A 19097-nucleotide genomic window follows, 5' to 3' on the forward strand; every position below is an offset into this window, starting at 1 on the left:
TGCCAATGCAACTTGCAACATTTAGCTTCATCCCGCAACTGTGATACAACTACTGTTAGGATGCAGCATTAATGGAAAAACAAGAAAGTTGCTGCAAAGTGTTCCAGACCACACCTATACATGATGAAGGGGTCTGGCCACCACCTTTCCTTGTGCCACTTATAACTCAGTCTCACTTTTCTGTATGTATTTCTGATGTACTGTATTCAGCAACGATAGCAACTGTCACCCTTTTTGATTCAAACACTAAGTCTCGAAGAACATACTCAGTCATAATCGAGGAAATGTCACACATTTTCGGTTAGTCAACTCTTATTAGCTTGCGACTTGTTAAGTCACCCAATAGCCAGTGCAGTCACCACACTACACTAACACACGTAAAATGAGCTTGTCTCCTGGATGTGTGGAGAGGGGGAATGACCCTTAGTGGCAGGAGTGTTGGTAGGGGTGAATGCATTTTGTGAAGTGCTGAAAATATACTTTTCCTACAGATGAGGTGCTATGACAGAGATTACACATGGAAATCGTACAAGAGTTTTGTGATAGCACATTTAAAGATTTTTATGTTCAAGTCTGACATGATACCATTGCAACAACTACATACACTGCTCATGTACGTAATTTGCATCACGCACACTATGAGCTTTAGATCATAAAGTTTGGCAGCAATGATAGAGGACACAGTGGCAGATACATATGAGGGGTGAGCAGGGTGCGTGTTCTGCAATTTCCTCAGTTTTGCATTTTTTAAGTTTGGACCACACAAAAATGTAAAATTGGCATTTCAATGTAGGTCTTTACTCACATAAAGTGTTGAGTGCTGTTGGCAATGGATTTCAAGCTGATTCCATATTTCTGGATTTCCAGAAGACTTATGGAACTGTACATCACAAGTGACTTGTAATCTAATTGTGTGGTTATGCGACTGAATTTGTGATTTCCTGTTACAGAGGTGAGTTCATGGTAACTGATGGAAAGTCATCAAGTAAAACAGAAGTGATTTCTGACATCCTTCTAGATAGTGTTATAGGTACCCTGCCACTCCGTATCTTTATAAATGATTTAGGAGACAATCTGAGCAGCCGTCTTAGGTTGTTTGCAGATGAAGCTGTCGTTTATCGTCTAGTAAGATCAAAATCAATTGTAAAATGATTTAGATATGATATCTGTATGGTGCAATAATTGGCAGTTGATCTACATAATGAAAAGTGTGAGGTCATCCATACGAGTGCTAAAAGGAATCCGTTAAACTTTGATTACAAGAAAAAATCAATGAAATCTAAAGGCCTAAATTCAACTAAATATCTAGGAATTACAAATGCAAATACCTTAAATTGGAAAGAATATATAGAAAATATTATGGGCAAGACAAACCAAAGACTGCATTTTATTGGCAGAACACTTAGAAGATGCAACAAACCTACTAAATAGACTGCCTACACTAAGCTTGTTCTTCCACTTTTGAAGTACCAATGTGCAGTGTGGGGTCCTTACCACACAGGATTAATGGAGTACATCGAGAAAGTTCAAAGAAGGGAAGCACATTCTGTATTTGCGACAAATAGGGGAGAGTGTGTCATATACATGATACAGGATTTGGGGTAAAAATAATTAAACCAGAGGTATTTTTTTGCCGTGGCGGGATCTTTTTACCAAGTTTCAACCACCAAGTCCCTTCTCCTCTGAATGCGAGAATATTCTGTTGACACCAACCTACATAGGGAGAAACAATCATCATAATATTCTGTTGACACCAACATACATAGGGAGAAACAATCATCATAATAAAATAAGGGAAATCAGAGCTTGGAGGGATAGATACAGGTTGTCCCCCCCCTCCTTCATGAACTCTCTAAGAGTGGTGGTGTTGTTGTTGTTGTGGTCTTCTGACCTGAGACTGGTTTGATGCAGCTCTCCATGCTACCCTATCCTGTGCAAGTTTCTTCATCTCCCAGTACCTACAGCAATCTACATCCTTCTGAATCTGTTTAGTGTATTCATCTCTTGGTCTCCCTCTACGATTTTTACCCTCCGCGCTGCCCTCCAATGCTAAATTTGTGATCCCTTGATGCCTCAGAACATGTCCTACCAACCGGTCCCTTCTTCTCGTCACGTTGTGCCACAAACTCCTCTTCTCCCCAATTCTATTCAATACCTCCTCATTAGTTATGTGATCTACCAATCTAATCTTCAGCATTCTTCTGTAGCACCACATTTTGAAAGCTTCTATTCTCTTCTTGTCCAAACTAGTTATTGTCCATGTTTTACTTCCATATGTTCAGTTATTTTGCTCCCCAAATAGCAAAACTCCTTTACTATTTTAAGTGTCTCATTTCCTAATCTAATTCCCACAGCAGTACCCGACTCAATTCGACTACATCCCATTATCCTCATTTTGTTTTTGTTGATGTTCATCTTATATCCTACTTTCAAGACACTGTCCATTCCGTTCAACTGCTCTTCCAAGTCCTTTGCTGTGTCTGACAGAATTACAATGTCATTGGCGAACCTCAAAGTTTTTATTTCTTCTCCATGGATTTTAATACCTACTCCCAATTTTTCTTTTGTTTCCTTTACTGCTTGCTCAATATACAGATTGAATAACATTGGGGAGAGGCTACAACCCTGTCTCACTCCCTTCCCAACCAGAGCTTCCCTTTCATGCCCGTCGACTCTTATAACTGCCGTCTGGTTTCTGTACAAACTGTAAATAGCCTTCTGCTCCCTGTATTTTACCCTTGCCACCTTTAGAATTTGAAAGAGAGTACTCCAGTCAACATTGTCAAAAGCTTTCTCTAAGTCTACAAATGGTAGAAATGTAGGTTTGCCTTTCCTTAATCTTTCTTCTAAGATAAATCAGTATTGCCTCACGTGTTCCAGTATTTCTATGGAATCCAAACTGATCTTCCCCGAGGTCCGCTTCTACCAGTTTTTCCATTTGTCTGTAAAGAACTCGTGTTAGTATTTTGTAGCTGTGACTTATTAAACTGATAGTTCGATAATTTTCACATCTGTCAACACCTTCTTTCTTTGGGATTGGAATTATTATATTCTTCTTGAAGTCTGAGGGTATTTCGCCTGTCTCATACACCTTGCTCACTAGATGGTAGAGTTTTGTCAGGACTGGTTCTCCCAAGGCCGTCAGTAGTTCTAATGGAATGTTGTCTACTCCCGGGGCCTTGTTTCGACTTAGGTCTTTCAGTGCTCTGTCAAACTCTTCATGCAGTATTGTATCTCCCAATTCATCTTCATCTACATTCTCTTCCATTTCCATAATATTGTCCTCAAGTACATTGCCCTTGTATAGACCCTCTATATACTCCTTCCACCTTTCTGCTTTCCCTTCTTTGGTTAGAACTGGGTTTCCATCTGAGCTCTTGATATTAATACAAGTGGTTCTCTTTTCTTCAAAGGTCTCTTTAATTTTCCTGTAGGCAGTATCTATCTTACCCCTCTTGAGATAAGCCTCTACATCCTTACATTTGTCCTCTAGCCATCCCTGCTTAGCCATTTTGCACTTCCTGTCGATCTCATTTTTGAGACGTTTGTATTCCTTTTTGCCTGCTTCATTTACTGCTTTTTTATATTTTCTCCTTTCATCAATTAAATTCAATATTTTTTCTGTTACCCATGGAGTTCTACTAGCCCTCGTCTTTTAACCTACTTGATCCTCTGCTGCCTTCGCTACTTCATCCCTCAGAGCTACCCATTCTTCTTCTACTGTACTTCTTTCCCCGATTGCTGTCAATTTTTCCCTTATGCTCTACCTGAAACTCTGTACAACCTCTGGTTTAGTCAGTTTATCCAGGTCCCATCTCCTTAAATACCCACCTTTATGCAGTTTCTTCAGTATTAATGTACAGTTCATAACCAATAGATTGTGGTTAGAGTCCACATCTGCCCCTGGAAATGTCTTACAATATAAAACCTGGTTCCTAAATCTCTGTCTTACCATCATATAATCTATCTGATACCGTTTAGTATCTCCGGGATTCTTCCAGGTATACAACCTTCTTTTATGATTCTTGAACCAAGTGTTAGCTATGATTAAGTTATGCTCTGTGCAAGATTCTACCAGACGGCTTCCTCTTTCATTTCTTACCCCCAATCCATATTCACCTACTATGTTTCCTTCTCTCTCTTTTCCTACTCTCCAATTCCAGTCACCCATGACTATTAAATTTTCGTCTCCCTTCACTATCTGAATAATTTCTTTTATCTCATCATACATTTCATCAATATCTTCGTCATCTGCCGAACTAGTTGGCATATAAACTTTTACTACTGTGGTAGGCGTGGGCTACGTATCTATCTTGGCCACAATAATGCATTCACTATGCTGTTTGTAGTAGCTTACCAGAATTCCTATTTTCCTCTTCATTATTAAAGTTACTCCTGCATTACCCCTATTTGATTTTGTATTTATAACCCTGTACTCACCTGACCAGAAGTCTTGTTCCTCTTGCCACCGAACTTCACTAATTCCCACTATATCTAAATTTAACCTATCCATTTCCCATTTTTAAATTTCCTAACCTACCTGCCCAGTTAAGGGATCTGACATTTCACGCTCTAATCCATAGAATGCCAGTTTTCTTTCTCTTGATAACAACGTCCTCCTGAGTAGTCCCCGCCTGGAGATCCAAATGGGGGACTATTTTACCTCTGGAATATTTTATCCAAGAGGATGCCATCATCATTTAACCATACAGTAAAGCTGCATGCCTCAGGAAAAATTACGGCTGTAGTTTCCCCTTGCTTTCAGCCATTTGAGTACCAGCACAGCAAGGCTGTTTTGGTTAGTGTTACAAGGCCAGATCAGTCAATCATCCAGACTGTTGCCCCTGCAACTACTGAAACGGTTGATGCCCCTCTTCAGGAACCACACGTTTGTCTGGCCTCTCAACAGATACCCCTCCGTTATGGTTGCACCTACGGTACGGCTATCTGTATTGCTAAGGCACGCAACCCTCCCCACCAATGGCAAGGTCCATGGTTCATGGAGGGGGCATGTTTTATATTTATCACCTTTCGCCAGTGCCTTAACTTCACAGTTCGCGTTTCCTCCCTTTGCCTTCTGCTTGGCACAGAAACATTCTTTCTTTGTTTCTAGACTTTTGAGTCCTCTCATAATCTTGTATACGTATAATGTCTTGGCATAATGGCATGTACTTGAAAATAATGGGACACTGAACAGGGGACCAGATAACATTTTACCATGCAATCAGGGTGAATTTAAAAATAAAAGAAATGAATCTGTTTTTATGTGATGGCAGCTACAGTTTCCCACAGACTACTACAGTTAATACAAATCTTCTTTCTGTAAGTGTCCTCAGAGACTTCTTTGTATGTGCATAAAGTGACAACCATTTCTTACCTTTCACTGGCATGTGTGATGGATGCACAGAATAAATTCCTGTTTGTGGATCTAATTCACCAACCATTTCCACAGTTTCCTCATCTTGCGGTCTGCTTGGCAAAGAAACTTCCTCACTGTATGTCTGGACTTGGGTCTCCTGCTCATCCTACATGGGCACAATATTTGCCATATTAGTACAATTATTACCATATCAAACCTCTCTAAAAATATATCCCAAGGAGTATTTAAGAGTGGTACCAGTATTTTCATCTACAGACCATAGGTACAATGAACATTACTTACTATATTACAAGTATTATTATTTTATTATGCACAATATAATTAACTGTACACAGTCTGTACAAAACCAGTTACAAAATAGCACATGCAACGAGTTTTTATTATTGTGATGAACCCATGTGCCTTTTCCAGATTTTCAGAGCAGTGTAAAGATTTTTGGAAGGCTGAATGCCAAGCAATGTGGAACAGCATGAACTATACTTCTCTGATGACTTATGGATTCTGAACCTTAAGCCAAGGTCTTAGCTACAATTTTCCGTATAATCTTTTGTCTAAAATCCCATGGGAAACATTACCAGAGATTGTGGAGATAGGAAATAGCAAGAGTAGCTACTGTTTGTATGTGTATCTCCAGAATGGCCACCTCATTATGATACAACCAAAACACAGGCAAAGCTTGCCAAATTTAGACTAGATGGGAGCTCATTTTGCAGAACTGGTGGTATTATGTAACTGAAATCCAAGGACCTGAACATATTCAATTTAAGTATTACCACTTTTCTGTTAATCCATTCTCATGTCTCTACCTAGGCCTCTCTGGAAATTCATAAGTAGTACACACTGTCTTACACACAATTTTAGTCTCATAAAGTCATAATTAGTGGTCCTCTGGCACCTGCCATGGTCCACTGCTAACAAATTATCTGTACTGACTTGTAGGCAATAGCTCATAACATTAATGTTTCTTTTAGAAATTTCAATGTACAATTGTGAGCCACTTGCTTAATAGTGAGTTGGCCCGTCTTCCGAATGCAATACAGCAACAATTCTGCATTGCACGGATTTGACACGTTCTTGGTATGTTTTGAGAGGTATGTGGTACTAGATGTCTACTCACAAGTCACATAATTCCCATAAATTATGGGTGAGTGATTTGCAAGCAAGAATCTCATGCTCAGTAGCATCCCGTGCCTCCCATAGAGTTTAGATCGGACAAATTTGGTGGACAATACATCATACTCCTCAAATCATGGAGGTATGATTCTGGCATTGTAACATGACAGTTATGCTACTGGAAGATGCTATCATTATTGGGAAATCCAGCTTCCCCATGCATTTGTCTGCGAGATGGAGGATGTTTTATGGTGGTTGTCTGCAGTTGATATCATCACTAACCACAATGTTTCTACTCGTGTGTCTGCTCTGATTATGTATTTTCCTTATCACATCACATGCCAGCAAGGTCATCACACAGCGCTCAATTTCGTGGATGGCAGTGATCAAAATGTTTCGGCTCATCAGTGTTTAACTGACTGCATGTGCAAATCATTCTGTCAAACCCTGCTGCTCTTTCGTGGAATGTTAGTATTTGTATCCTCTTTTGTCAATTTGAGTACTGCATCATACTGCATTTTTCTAATGTTCTGGTAATATGCTAATATGATCAATGATAGTTTTCACAAATGAGAGGAAAGCATTTACGTAGCTAGATATTTTTTTATTTTGTAATTTAGATCTCCCTCAGATTACTTTGTCTCTCAGATTCTTTTAGCCCAGTCCATTGATGGACTGATTATTTTTCTCTTCTGCTTAGCATGGAGATTGCAATTTTCCTACAGACACCTATCTGCAAGAGAGGTTTTCCTGTAAACTTTGTCCACTAAAATCACTTCAGTTCCTGAGTATCTGTACATTTGACTCTCTATCTGTTCCCCTGGTGAACTGTATGCGACGTTCAGTGGTACCACTCAGAAAATCAGAGAACTATTAGTTATCACTATTAACAAAGTGTTAATAAAACACAGCATTGACATAGCATGCAAACCAACCAAAAAGTTAGGCAAATATCTGCAATCTACAAAAGAACCACCTTGGCAAGACTGGGTGACCTTTAAGCATTTGGATGACACTGCAGTGCATTTGCTGTTGCAAAAGTATGGGTCAACAGTTCAGTTGTTACTGCTATTGGCAGTTAGCTAAGCGTTCACAGTTTTCATTGGTTAAAACACTTTTGCTTATTTATTTGCTTCCAGTATGTTGCAATACATGCGTGACATTACTTTTCACCATTACACATATAATTTTCTCATGTGTTAATTGGTAGCACAGCATCTGACAATGTCTTCCACAGCAGATGAAATATGCAGCAGAAAATTATGCGAGAGACCATTACTAATCAAAAACTGTTTGCCAGGACAGAGGAATTAACTATTTGTTTTATTTCAATGCTGAACTATTTTAAAGCATTCTAAATTAAAGTAAAATTATGGTCCCTACAGGCTTTAGCAAATGTCTTTGAGCACATGTTCAACAGTTAGCCCTCCATTAAGAGCAAATATTTCTGCCATAATTAATAATGCTTGATGAAAGAAATTACATTTCATCTGATAATCCTCAGAAGGCCTAGCAGTGCTGACCAACTGCCATGTCATCGTAAGCCTAATGGAATCACTGGATGCAGATATTCACATGTGTGGGGTGAACACACTGCCCTGCCAGTCGTCATACGTTTTCGCTGACCTGGAGTGGCTATGACTTGGTCAAGTAGCTCTTTAATTGGCATCAAGAGGCTGAGTGCACTCCTGCAGCTTGCAGCTTGGATGGTCACCCATCCAAGAGCCAACAAAACCCAAATGTGCTCAAGTTTGGTGATGTGATGCGAACTGATGTATACGCTGCGGCATGGCCATTTACAACAATGCTTGCCTACTTCCTCAAAATTTCTTTTTTATTTTTATTTTCAGAGGTTTACAATCTAATCGACAGTGAGAATACTAGAAGGCTGAACAGCCAAGGAATCATTACAAATTTGCCTAAGAAACTATTTCTTAAAATGTATAAAGTGCTTTTGGGAACCCATATAACATCTAATTTAGACAGTGTGAGCTACATTTCAAAATTTTTTCTGTTTTTAATTTTTTGATAGGCATATAATTTGATTTTACTCTCATTGTATTACTCAGTTAAATCACATTTCATCCATGATCTCTGTTTCTATTTTTTTCATTGGCATGTAATTTTATTTTAATCTTGTGGATTTTTCAATTACACACATTTCATTCATGATTCCCTGTTACGGCGTCAAGTAAACTGTTGAGAATTCAGCCATAAAGCCAGATGTAATTCACTTCCTAGACTGAATTTTCAGCTGTGTTACCCTCACCCATCTTTTGAGTGAGTGTCATCTTTTGAGTGCTGCGTCGTCTGAACAAGACACAGCCAGGGTAAAAGCCCCACAGCTGCAAGAAAGTGAACTGTTGCCAGTGCCATAGAGACTCGCCACTTGCGCGAGTTCCACTAGCACCACAGGCGGTGCTGAAGTTGATGATATCGATTTCATCCCCGCCAATTGCAGGCCGAGTACAATCTGCCAACGACAGGACGACAACAGACAGGAGCCTACTCAGAAAACAGAAGAGCAGCTCTCACCAACTTGCTTATAGATCATTGTTCAGTGCTGACTTAAGACAGGTTATGACCTTTAGTGAACTCCTAGAAGTGAACAGACAGTAGTTGTAAATTGCATTTGCTATGTACTGTGAAATTTACCTATGATTACTTGCACTTATTCATTGAGGGCCATTTTTGTATTATATTACAAGAGTGTTGCGGACTTAATCATTCAACAAGTCACTAAGATAAGTAAAACTTTTTAACTCATTTGTCTGACTTTGTTAATAATTTGTTGAAGTGTTGTAGAACCTTCATTCACCTATCCTGTTGCCTCACCCTGGGGCACAGCTGTGTAATAGCGGCAGGGAGAAATTGTCTTAGTGGTGTACTGCACCAGAACCCGTTTCAAGAACTCACAAACTCGGCCTACCATAACAACAGTGGCAATTTGGCCTCCACAGCAGCAGCGACAACGCCTGTACAAAACTGGTGACAAGGGTTTACAAAAATTAGTGTAATGTACATATCTGCATTTTATATTGCAGACAGAACTGATGCATTTGCAACCATGTATGTTGAAAGTGTATCATAACATTATGAAGGGAGTAGTATCATACAACCAAAAAAGTATGTGTTCAGTTGCTAACAAGTATTGCCTTCTTTGGAGGTAAATAATGGCATATCATCTTTTATTACTTATCAACACCAAAAACTGTCATTCTGATTCATTAAATACTGCGCCAGCTGTATTCCCAAAACTGATTCCAAGAAGGCTGACACAGAGGTAGTGATATAACAATGTAATGTGACATGAGCCTGGCCATGGGTTCAAAAGTGTTTCTTCTTCATGTTCTGAAGAATAACAAAGACTTCAAATGCCTAGGTATCAGCCCCCTCAGTCACTGCTCATGTTCCAGCCCAGGCTCCTTTTAGTACATGATCATCACTGTCCAGTGGTTTGGTGACTCACATGGAACCCCTTGAGAGTGAGGTTGCAATTTCAATCTTAAGTATGGCTCATTTGAAAGTATTGTGTTAGCAATTATGACAAGAAAAATACTAGCTGATAACGACTCATCACATGCATCAGGAGGGCGATAGAAAATGAGTGTCTGGAAGGTGCAGACATCAATCTTCTATGGGATGTTTGTATTATACTTCACAAAATGGACATCACTGACATTGTCCTCCTCGATAAATCAGTGGTCAGAGTGGTGGAATGCTATGCAAAGGCGCCCGGGTTCGATTCCCGGCTGGTTGGAGATTTTCTCCACTCTGGGACTGGGTGTAGTGTTGTCTTCACCATCATTGTATCATCCCCATTGATGTGCAAGTCACTGGAGTGGCATCAACTAAAAAAGAAAAGACTTGCACTAGGTGACAGGTCTACCCAATGGGAGGCCCTCACCACACAACATTTCATCAACATTCAGGAAATGTTCGAAACAAATCATTAACTTGCACCACGAACACTAAATGAAAAATGGTGTGATGCAGTCACCACAAAGATTTGCACCATTAAGATCGAAGACCAACTCTTGGGAGTTATAAACCGTGTACCCACTCTTGAAGAATGTATACAAAATCTTATTGGTGTTACAGGGTGATGATAACTGATGGGACGTGATGGCACACAATTGAATCTGAAACAGTCTGTCATGTAGCTTATTGTGAAACTGACTATCCTTGAAGGCATAGTTGCAGATAGTACGATAACATGTTTTACAGGCACGGAAAAAACAAACATCCAGAGGTTGAATTTGTCCAGTGATTACAGGTGGTATGAACTGCATTTCACACACTTTTCAGGAGGGACAGATTGTTCTAAATGAGAATAATCTTTATACACAGACCCAGAATCAAGCAAAATCAAGTTATTTTGACCAGTTGTTGGCAAAAAGCAGTGTTCACACTGTAGCTGTAGTTCTCCTACACCAATTTTCCCAATCTAGCTTGCTGTGAGGTAAATATTGCTTACTACCCTGGCAAGATCACACACACAAGAAAGAATCATAGAAAGTATAGCATCTCCAATTTATTGCAGCAGAGTAAATAATTTTCCAACCAATTTACCATGCAGATCAACAATCGGCATGATTTTATACAAGTGCATTAAGACAGTTATGTTTGTTGATCTTGATACAACTCTCTTGGTACCTCTAATTTCCAGAGCTCCTTTCATAAGCATTTCCTCTTCAAATCCCGATTGTTCAGAGTCAAAAAGAAATTCTTACTGAATGGTGGGATAAGTTTGTTTATCTCAGCTACACATTTTCGGGATATTCCACAGTTTGCTGTGCATCATCAAGTTGACTCTTTGTTTGAAATTTCATTATCTCATGTCTTCCAATTCTGTAGCACACTCTGAAGTTATGCAGCCATCAACTTATTTCCTTGAAATTTCTGTAATCTATGTCACATGCAATTTGATGAGCCTAATGTATCATGCAGATCCTGTAAATTGTATTGAGCATCCTTGAAACGCGCAAACACCAGTTTTTGTAACAAGTATGTCTTGTCCTCCATTTAATACCCATAGTTTTCTTGCGCACCACACGATCATATTACTGTGGAATTACTTGAAGTCTATTCACAACTGTTTTTTTACTACACTGTGGATGATCTTCCACGTACATAATTACTTTCAGTACTCACTCCTTGGACAAAGATGGCCCTTTACTAAGTTTCACTGGAGACGGAATTTATGGCTCCCTGTCTGACAAGGATGACGAAGTACTTGCCTTGATGCCTGTTTCAGTATGATTTTCACTTGTTAAGCATATATCGTCATCATTGCACTCCTCATGGACATTATCTGCACAGTTGAGTGTATACGGCACCACACATCCCACTGACTCATCTTGCAGAAATGCTAATATTATATCTGCCACTTCTTTCTCACTCTGCAAAATTCTCTGTGTTGCTTTCTGACAAAATGTTAAGTTTGGTAACTGTTCTTGTACATACAGTGCAATGTTTACTTTGTTTACCATTGGCATTGCTCTGTTTTCTATCAACACCACTATAGTTGGAGTCATGAACGATGCTGGTCGAGTTTAGCTTGTTCTGTGCACCTACATCACGCATTCTCCAACAGCCAATGAGTGATTGGTAGTGTTCTGAGCACTCTACTGTGAATGTTTTATGCAATACGGGCATCATACATGATCACAGCGAGCTATTTTAGAGAATTTTTATTCCATTTATTGCGAGATGTCATGGCAGATTGTGCTGGTGAGTGACAAATCCTGCACACGCAAGCTAGAGCCATAATTTGCTGGATACACACTTTCATCAAGCACAAAGCAAGTGAATGTGCATACCGCAAATGCCACTTGGAACTGAAAACAATGCAGTTCCTGTTCTTGCCTCAATCTGCACGAATCTCCATTGTTTGTGGATCAGTCAATAGCACTGTTGTGAGTTACTCATTAACTAAGCAGTTCAATTACGCTCCAGAGCCTCATGCTGTGATCACCACTGGAGACCTCAAGTCTTGGCCCCTGTTGCCATTAGCAGCCAATATTGTAGTTGCTTGGTAGAAAATATGTGGTGTGTCAAATGCCGTAAACATCATTGGCCTTTTGCAATTTCACACTCAACAGGTTCCTTGTCAGTAGTTAACAGCTAGATTACAAATCCAAAGGTCTGAGGATCGATCCCTGGTCTCTATTAGGATTTTTATCTGTCACTTATCACTTCTTCAACTTCTGAAAATGTTTGTTAATGTGAAAACTTCCAGTTTCACTATGGTTTGAAGTCTATGTTAAATAGTACTTCTTCCTATAACTGGTTGGGTAAGTCAGTGCAAAGGTAGCCTCAGAAACGGCTCACCACCTCAAACAGAACTGTGTTTAGTAAAGCACTGTGGTGATAAAAATAACCTTCAGGCTGATGGCAACTTTACATTTTTATTATTATACTATATCACCCATATTAATGTCAAAGAATTTGAGACCTTAATCAGAATTTTTCACAGTTTAATTTCATTATTTTAAAAAATTCTACAATTTATAATATTTACCACTGCTTCAGAAGGCACAGAGTTTTCATTTGCAGCTGTACTTCTTTCTGTGAACTGTTTCTCAGAGTCTGCACTTGGTGTATGTGCTTCTGTATTCTCTATGTTAATTACATGTTGTACTAGTTTTCCTAAAACAAAGCAGAAATTTTTGTTTTAGAATTATCCACTTAGAGCAATTTACTAATGTAAAAATGTATTTTATTCTTAACAGTTAACTAACTATATTTCAGCTTTTGAGTAATTACACAATTCTTTTTGTTAATGAATAACAGTTCTGCATGTTGCCATCTTTCATGGTGTGGCTATCATTCACAGTCTCACAAAAACAGTAATAATATGATGAAACGGCAGTTAGTCTACAGTCTATGACAAAAATAAATTTTGAAAATTACTTTGAAATTATTTTTGGAACTGACTTATAATTTACTGAAAAAAGAGGTAAACAAAAACCAAACAAAACTGACAAATGAAGGAAACACTGGAATTAAACATAATGTTTCATGTAGGCAGACTAGCGCATAGTTCAAATACATCAATGGTTGTCATTGTCATCTTCATCATCATTCTTCTTCTTCTTCTTCTTCTTCTTCACTTTCAGGGATTAGGCTAATTGCCTATTCTGTCCTTAAAGGTTACTGTTGAGCCCATCTCATGTTGGGGCTACCAGGATTTCTTCTTCCTATTGGACTGTACCTCAACAGTTGTTTCTTCAGACTTTCTTCTGGCATTGTGATCCCATTTCCTTTCAAGATCTTTCTCTATTGTGTTGTTTATCCCTTCAAAATTCAGTTCTCCTCAAATTTGTTCATTCCTACTCTTGCCTTGGCATGTGAAACCTTTCACTGTTCCTAGAAATCTTATTTCAGTACCCACATTTTGTTCTTATTGCTTTTTGTGAGAATCTGAATATGACTCTTATTCGGCAGACACATCACAGCCACTGATTCTTACAACTTTATTTTTGTTTGCTTTCTAAATGCATTGTTACAGGTTCTATTAATAGCACCACATATCTACTGAAACTGATGAAGCGTGTTGTGTACACCTCTATCATGATGGGAACTTATTTGGTTTCTAAATAATTAAAACTGTTATCTTTCTCAATAATTTTTTTAATGATTAAAATTTCTGACGTGATTGACTCAACTCTTTTGCATATCATTACCTTCTTTTTATTAACTGAGATTTGCAGTTATACTCAATGGTAAAATCTTTTTAAAGCAATGATGAAACATAAAATTTAGACAGTTTCAAATTTGGATCACACCCTAAATAATTAGAACATTTACACTTCCTTATAAAAGGACACTGAAGCACTTTCGATGTAACACTGTACATGTACACACCATTGGCTGGTGTGTAAATAATTAACGTTCTCTGTGTCAGACAGAAATGGCACCAGAGTGCTTGGTTCAATTTGTTACTAGGCCTGTCTGGTAGGGCAAGCATATGTATGTTATGTGATCATTGTGAAGGACACAGAGATAACACATACTTGTGTGAGACAGCATAACCAGCCCCTGATTGTTTAAAAGGGACCTCACTGTGGGTCTCCATTTTGGTTGTTGATCAAAAAGTGCAATATCCAGAATTTGTGAGTGCTCAGATGTAAGAGTGACCTATTGTTGGACTGCGTGTGAATGTTAGGGCAGGCACATTCATCATCAAGGTTTCAGCTGACCCCACATCTGACCACCAGAAGGGTAGATCACTGTGTTGTGCATCAGGCACATTGCAAGTCCTTCAAATCTGCAGCTGCTTTCCAAGAACAAGTAAGCACACACCACTGATCAAGAGAATAGCAGCGGCCGGGCTGGGGACTTACCATCCCATGAGTAGATGGTTGTTATCACCCCAACACAACTGGTTGTGTTTGGAGTGGTGTGATTACTGCAAAGCATGGGCTGCTGATGAATGGCACGGCACTGTGTGTGATTCGTGGTTCTGATCTAATCCAGATGACAATCGTCAGTGAGCATGGTGGTGACCTGGTGGGAGGTCCCATTCTTCCAATGTTTTGGAGCGGCACAGTTGTGTGAAGAGCCATCAGGTATGACCTTAGGCCTCAACTGGCAGTAACTGAGGGAACTCTGACAGTACAACAATAAGTCACGGACATCCTGTGTACTCATATGCTACCTCTCATGTGACAGTATTGTGGTGCCATTTTTCAACAGAACAAAGCTCATCCACGCATGGCACATCTCTATAAACTATGTGTCTGATGCTGAGGTACTCTCGTGGTCAGCAAAATCTCTAGATCTGTTGCCTACAGAATGATGAATAAAACCAGTGCAGATGTCAACTCCATTCCAGTGCCAGTATCTAGTATATCAAGGACAGTTACAACAGTTGTGGGTCAGCTTCCCCCAGAAGAGGATACAACTGCTTTATGACACCCTTCTCAATCAAAACAGTGTATGCATCCAACACAAAGGAGATGCAATGTCATACAGATAAGTGGACTCATACTGCCAATTTCTTTGTAAATGCGAGTCAATTTTGTAATCACTGATATAATATTAAATACCCTCTAACCACTTGAAGTTTCATTTCACTTCCTCCTCCTCTTCTGGCAACTTCACTTTCGTTTATCAGAAAGTGTATTCAGCAGACAACAATATGAGAAACCATCAAATACAGGCAAATTGCAATCTTTTGTCGTCAGTAGACAAAATGCATACAGCTCTAAATTCATTCACAAAATCTAATGTTTGATTTTGTGATGTGTAGATCATCCTAAGAGATATGTATCTCACATTTTTGCTTCAAGGTACCTTCATAACCACCACCACCACCACCACCACCACCACCACCTGCCATTTGACATCCACTGGTTGGATCAAGGCCACCACTAGACTTTTCCATGCAATATGGTCTTCAGCTAGATACTTTCATACTGCCCCTGCATGTTTTCTACTGCCATCCACACAACTTCCATTACACCACTGTCATGGTCTTTTCTTAGCTCTTAGAATCCACCACTGACTTCGTAAATGCACAACCATTTATTTGTCTGATTGTGTGTCCTACCAATCTCCATTCCACTGTTATTAAAGTCATAAATGCCCCTTCTAGTCCAATATGTTCCATGAGTCACTTGTTTGTTTTGCTGTCTTTCCCAGTAAGAGCAAAAAGAATCCTTGTCAGTTTGAGCCAAATTAGAGGACTATCTTCAATAGAAGTATGGCCATGTTTGTCTCCACAAAAATATTTTTTAACTATGGACAATTTGTGTGAATTTCTATTGGCAATAAACTGTCTCAAACAAGGAATTTCACAATGGCTTGGCTTTCCAGATTATTTATTTGGATGACGAGAAAAAAGTGGCAGCATGGTTACTTTAGAAAGCCATATACATTAAGTCTATTCCACCAAGTTGACACTTGAGTTATATTATAGTGCAATGTGTACCAACACATTAAAAAAACAATCTCATCAATATGTTGTCAATACTAGACTTTGCAGATGAAATGAGTATTAATTTGACTTACTTACTCTATTTAAATTCATGATGTCTCACTGCATCTTACTCTGGGGAAACTATTCATTGTGAAGAACAGTGTTCACTGCACAGAATTATGTAATACAGACAATGTATGTCTAAAATGTCTTGTAGACAACTCTATAGGCAACTTGGCTCACTGATATCTTCATCATGGATCCTTCTGTTGTTTGTGTCATCAATAAATCACACTTTGAAAACATCATCCATAAATATTACACTGGAAGCAAAAATGATCTGCACTGTTCATCACTAGGTCTTTGCGCAGCAGGGAAAGAAATGAAGTAGTTTTATTTAAAAAAAATGTGCATAATGTGTAAATATAAACAAATACAAATTCCAGTACAAATACATAGCTGAATTATATTACTATAGTCCTAGTTTTATTATTGGCACTGTTCTTTTTTTGAAGTGTTTTGCATGATATCTTTCACACTGTTCATTGCACAGTTCACACATGCAGTCTTCATTTGATCTTCAAAATAGAGTTTCTATTCAGATTTCTTGAGCTTATGGAACAATCAGAATTTTGGTTACAAGAAGTAAGAGTAAAGACATTTTGTTTTCGGACAACACATTACAGTGAAGGAGCAGAACTGTAATACACACGGAACATACAAGGCTTAAAAATATGATACCATTCATGCCAACTGAGATGTTAGTACAGTACAACACCATCGTCCTCACAGAAACCTTTTTAAAAGCAGAATATCGTTGGTGAAGAAACAGTACCACATAAGTAGCAAAATAAGAATTTTACACGAGAGAGAAAAAACTGTCTAAAATGCCTAACACATTTCACAGTGGCGCTAGATTTGCATCATAGAACTACAAGGAGATACTGGATCATATAAAAATGTGAAACAAAAAAGTACGCTTTACAAAGCTTAGTTATGGCACATACGTGGAATTGTCTTGGTATTCATGCCATGATCTGTTACTTACGTGGTATTTATTTGTCAGTCTCTTGGCATGAGTTGACACATTTACGTTGGTATTTGGTGCTGAGAAAGCTAGTAAGAACATGTTTTGGAGCATTAATTATTTTTGATTGAAAGATTTCATAAAAACGTTTTAAATAAATATACTGCTTACATAGTTCCGATAATGTCCGCACATTTCTTCAAGAAAAATCCTAAACGTCACTCAAAGCAGCAACAGAGAACTACACTGCACTGATACTCATCACACAGTTACCTCCACGATAATTTTCATTCATTAGGAATGGTGTCATAATAGCTATGACAATCTTTAGGAAGAACAGATTTAAGTTGTTGTAAATGGTCCCATTTGGATTTCTTGATTTCCAGTCTTTCCTTGTATAGTTTCGGGAAGCAGACATCACCAAGAATTTTCCTCGGCCGCCTCGGTAATTCTTCCCATACCTTGTTGAAAGAGCACTTGTAGTAAATAATACCATTTGGGCGGTACTGTAGCGCCCTCGGATCAGTAACAATACGTTCATTTTTTACAGCTCTTCCAGGCCTAATTAAGTCATACAGTCACAAACTTTTCTCTGCATAGTTGATGAAAAAGGAATAATCTAGGTAATGGACTTCGTGTGGCTGTGGCTTTTTTCTCACTTCTTTAGATATCATAGCGTATTGGCTAGGAAGTGTAGCTTTATGTCCTTTAAGCTTGTGCTCAATGGAACTGTGAACTGAGTCACATTCCATCTGAGTATGGCCTTTTCTCCAAAAACTTTTGTGTAATCAATACTCCAGTATCAATTGCCAATCTTAAAAGAGCATTTGATAATATTACACTTCTGTTCTGATATGTGCAGCTGTCAGAACACAGAATGACTTGAACGGGATATTCCTTAATCTTTCTGGATAGGGTGTCCACGATGCACGAGTCAAAACATGAGGCAATCAAATCACCTTGTGTTTCACTGAACCAGTAACATACTGCATTACGACTTCCTAAATTATACATTGTAAAGATACGAACAGCCAACTTTGTTTATAATAAACTGCACTTGCACTTAAAAACGGAGTTACTTTCACAGCCTGCAAGTCCATGGTGTACAGTGAGCAGAGCTTCTGCTGGGTTTCTTTCTTGTCAGCATCTTTTTGCATCCTTGCCTGCTCTTTCTGTTCTGTGTGTTGCTTCCACACATCTTCACTCAAGTTACCAAGCCTGTAACTACAACACAAGTTGCACTGGTCTTTCTTGGGAGAAAATAAGCTAATATTACCATCTTCTAAAATCAAGTTAAAGGTAGCCCGACTTAATGGCGAAACCTCCGCATGACATTTTTCCACATAGAGTTCATACAGCTGTTGTTTGGATTGTAGAATAGGCTCAAGGTACAACTTCGAGGACGATTTCCTGCAGTAATGTGAGGGAAGTTTCGGAAGAGTGTCCAGAAATTCTTTCATGAAGATTCTCTCATCTTTCTTCTTCGTCTGTTTGATTTGAAGTCGTGATGATTCTGTGTCAGGACTCATCCCATGTGTGGAATTACTCAGTCAATATTGGACAGTCCATACTCTAATCCCAAGAGTATTGAGAAACATCTTTTTGCATAATTTATGTTTCCCCAGCTCATTTTCCAAATGATAAATGAGCGT

The 19097-nt window shown here is 38.8% G+C and overlaps 1 protein-coding gene across 3 annotated transcripts in view; it reads right to left on the minus strand.

The window, feature by feature from the left end:
* Positions 1 to 19097, minus strand: part of LOC124777329 (BRCA2-interacting transcriptional repressor EMSY) — a 298543-nt gene that overhangs the window by 80450 nt on the left and 198996 nt on the right. For all 3 annotated transcript variants that reach the window (XR_007015714.1, XM_047252690.1, XM_047252688.1), the window contains exons 13-14: positions 13017 to 13144; positions 5378 to 5525 (exon numbers count right to left, since the gene is read on the minus strand). Coding sequence is in view for 2 of the 3 variants with exons in the window: in XM_047252690.1 (XP_047108646.1) it covers positions 5378 to 5525; positions 13017 to 13144 (276 nt within the window). In the remaining variant the exon portion in view is untranslated. The remainder of the gene's footprint in view (positions 1 to 5377; positions 5526 to 13016; positions 13145 to 19097) is intronic.

Source organism: Schistocerca piceifrons, chromosome 2, assembly GCF_021461385.2.
Source record: "Schistocerca piceifrons isolate TAMUIC-IGC-003096 chromosome 2, iqSchPice1.1, whole genome shotgun sequence".
Classification (NCBI taxonomy): Eukaryota; Metazoa; Arthropoda; class Insecta; order Orthoptera; family Acrididae; genus Schistocerca; species Schistocerca piceifrons.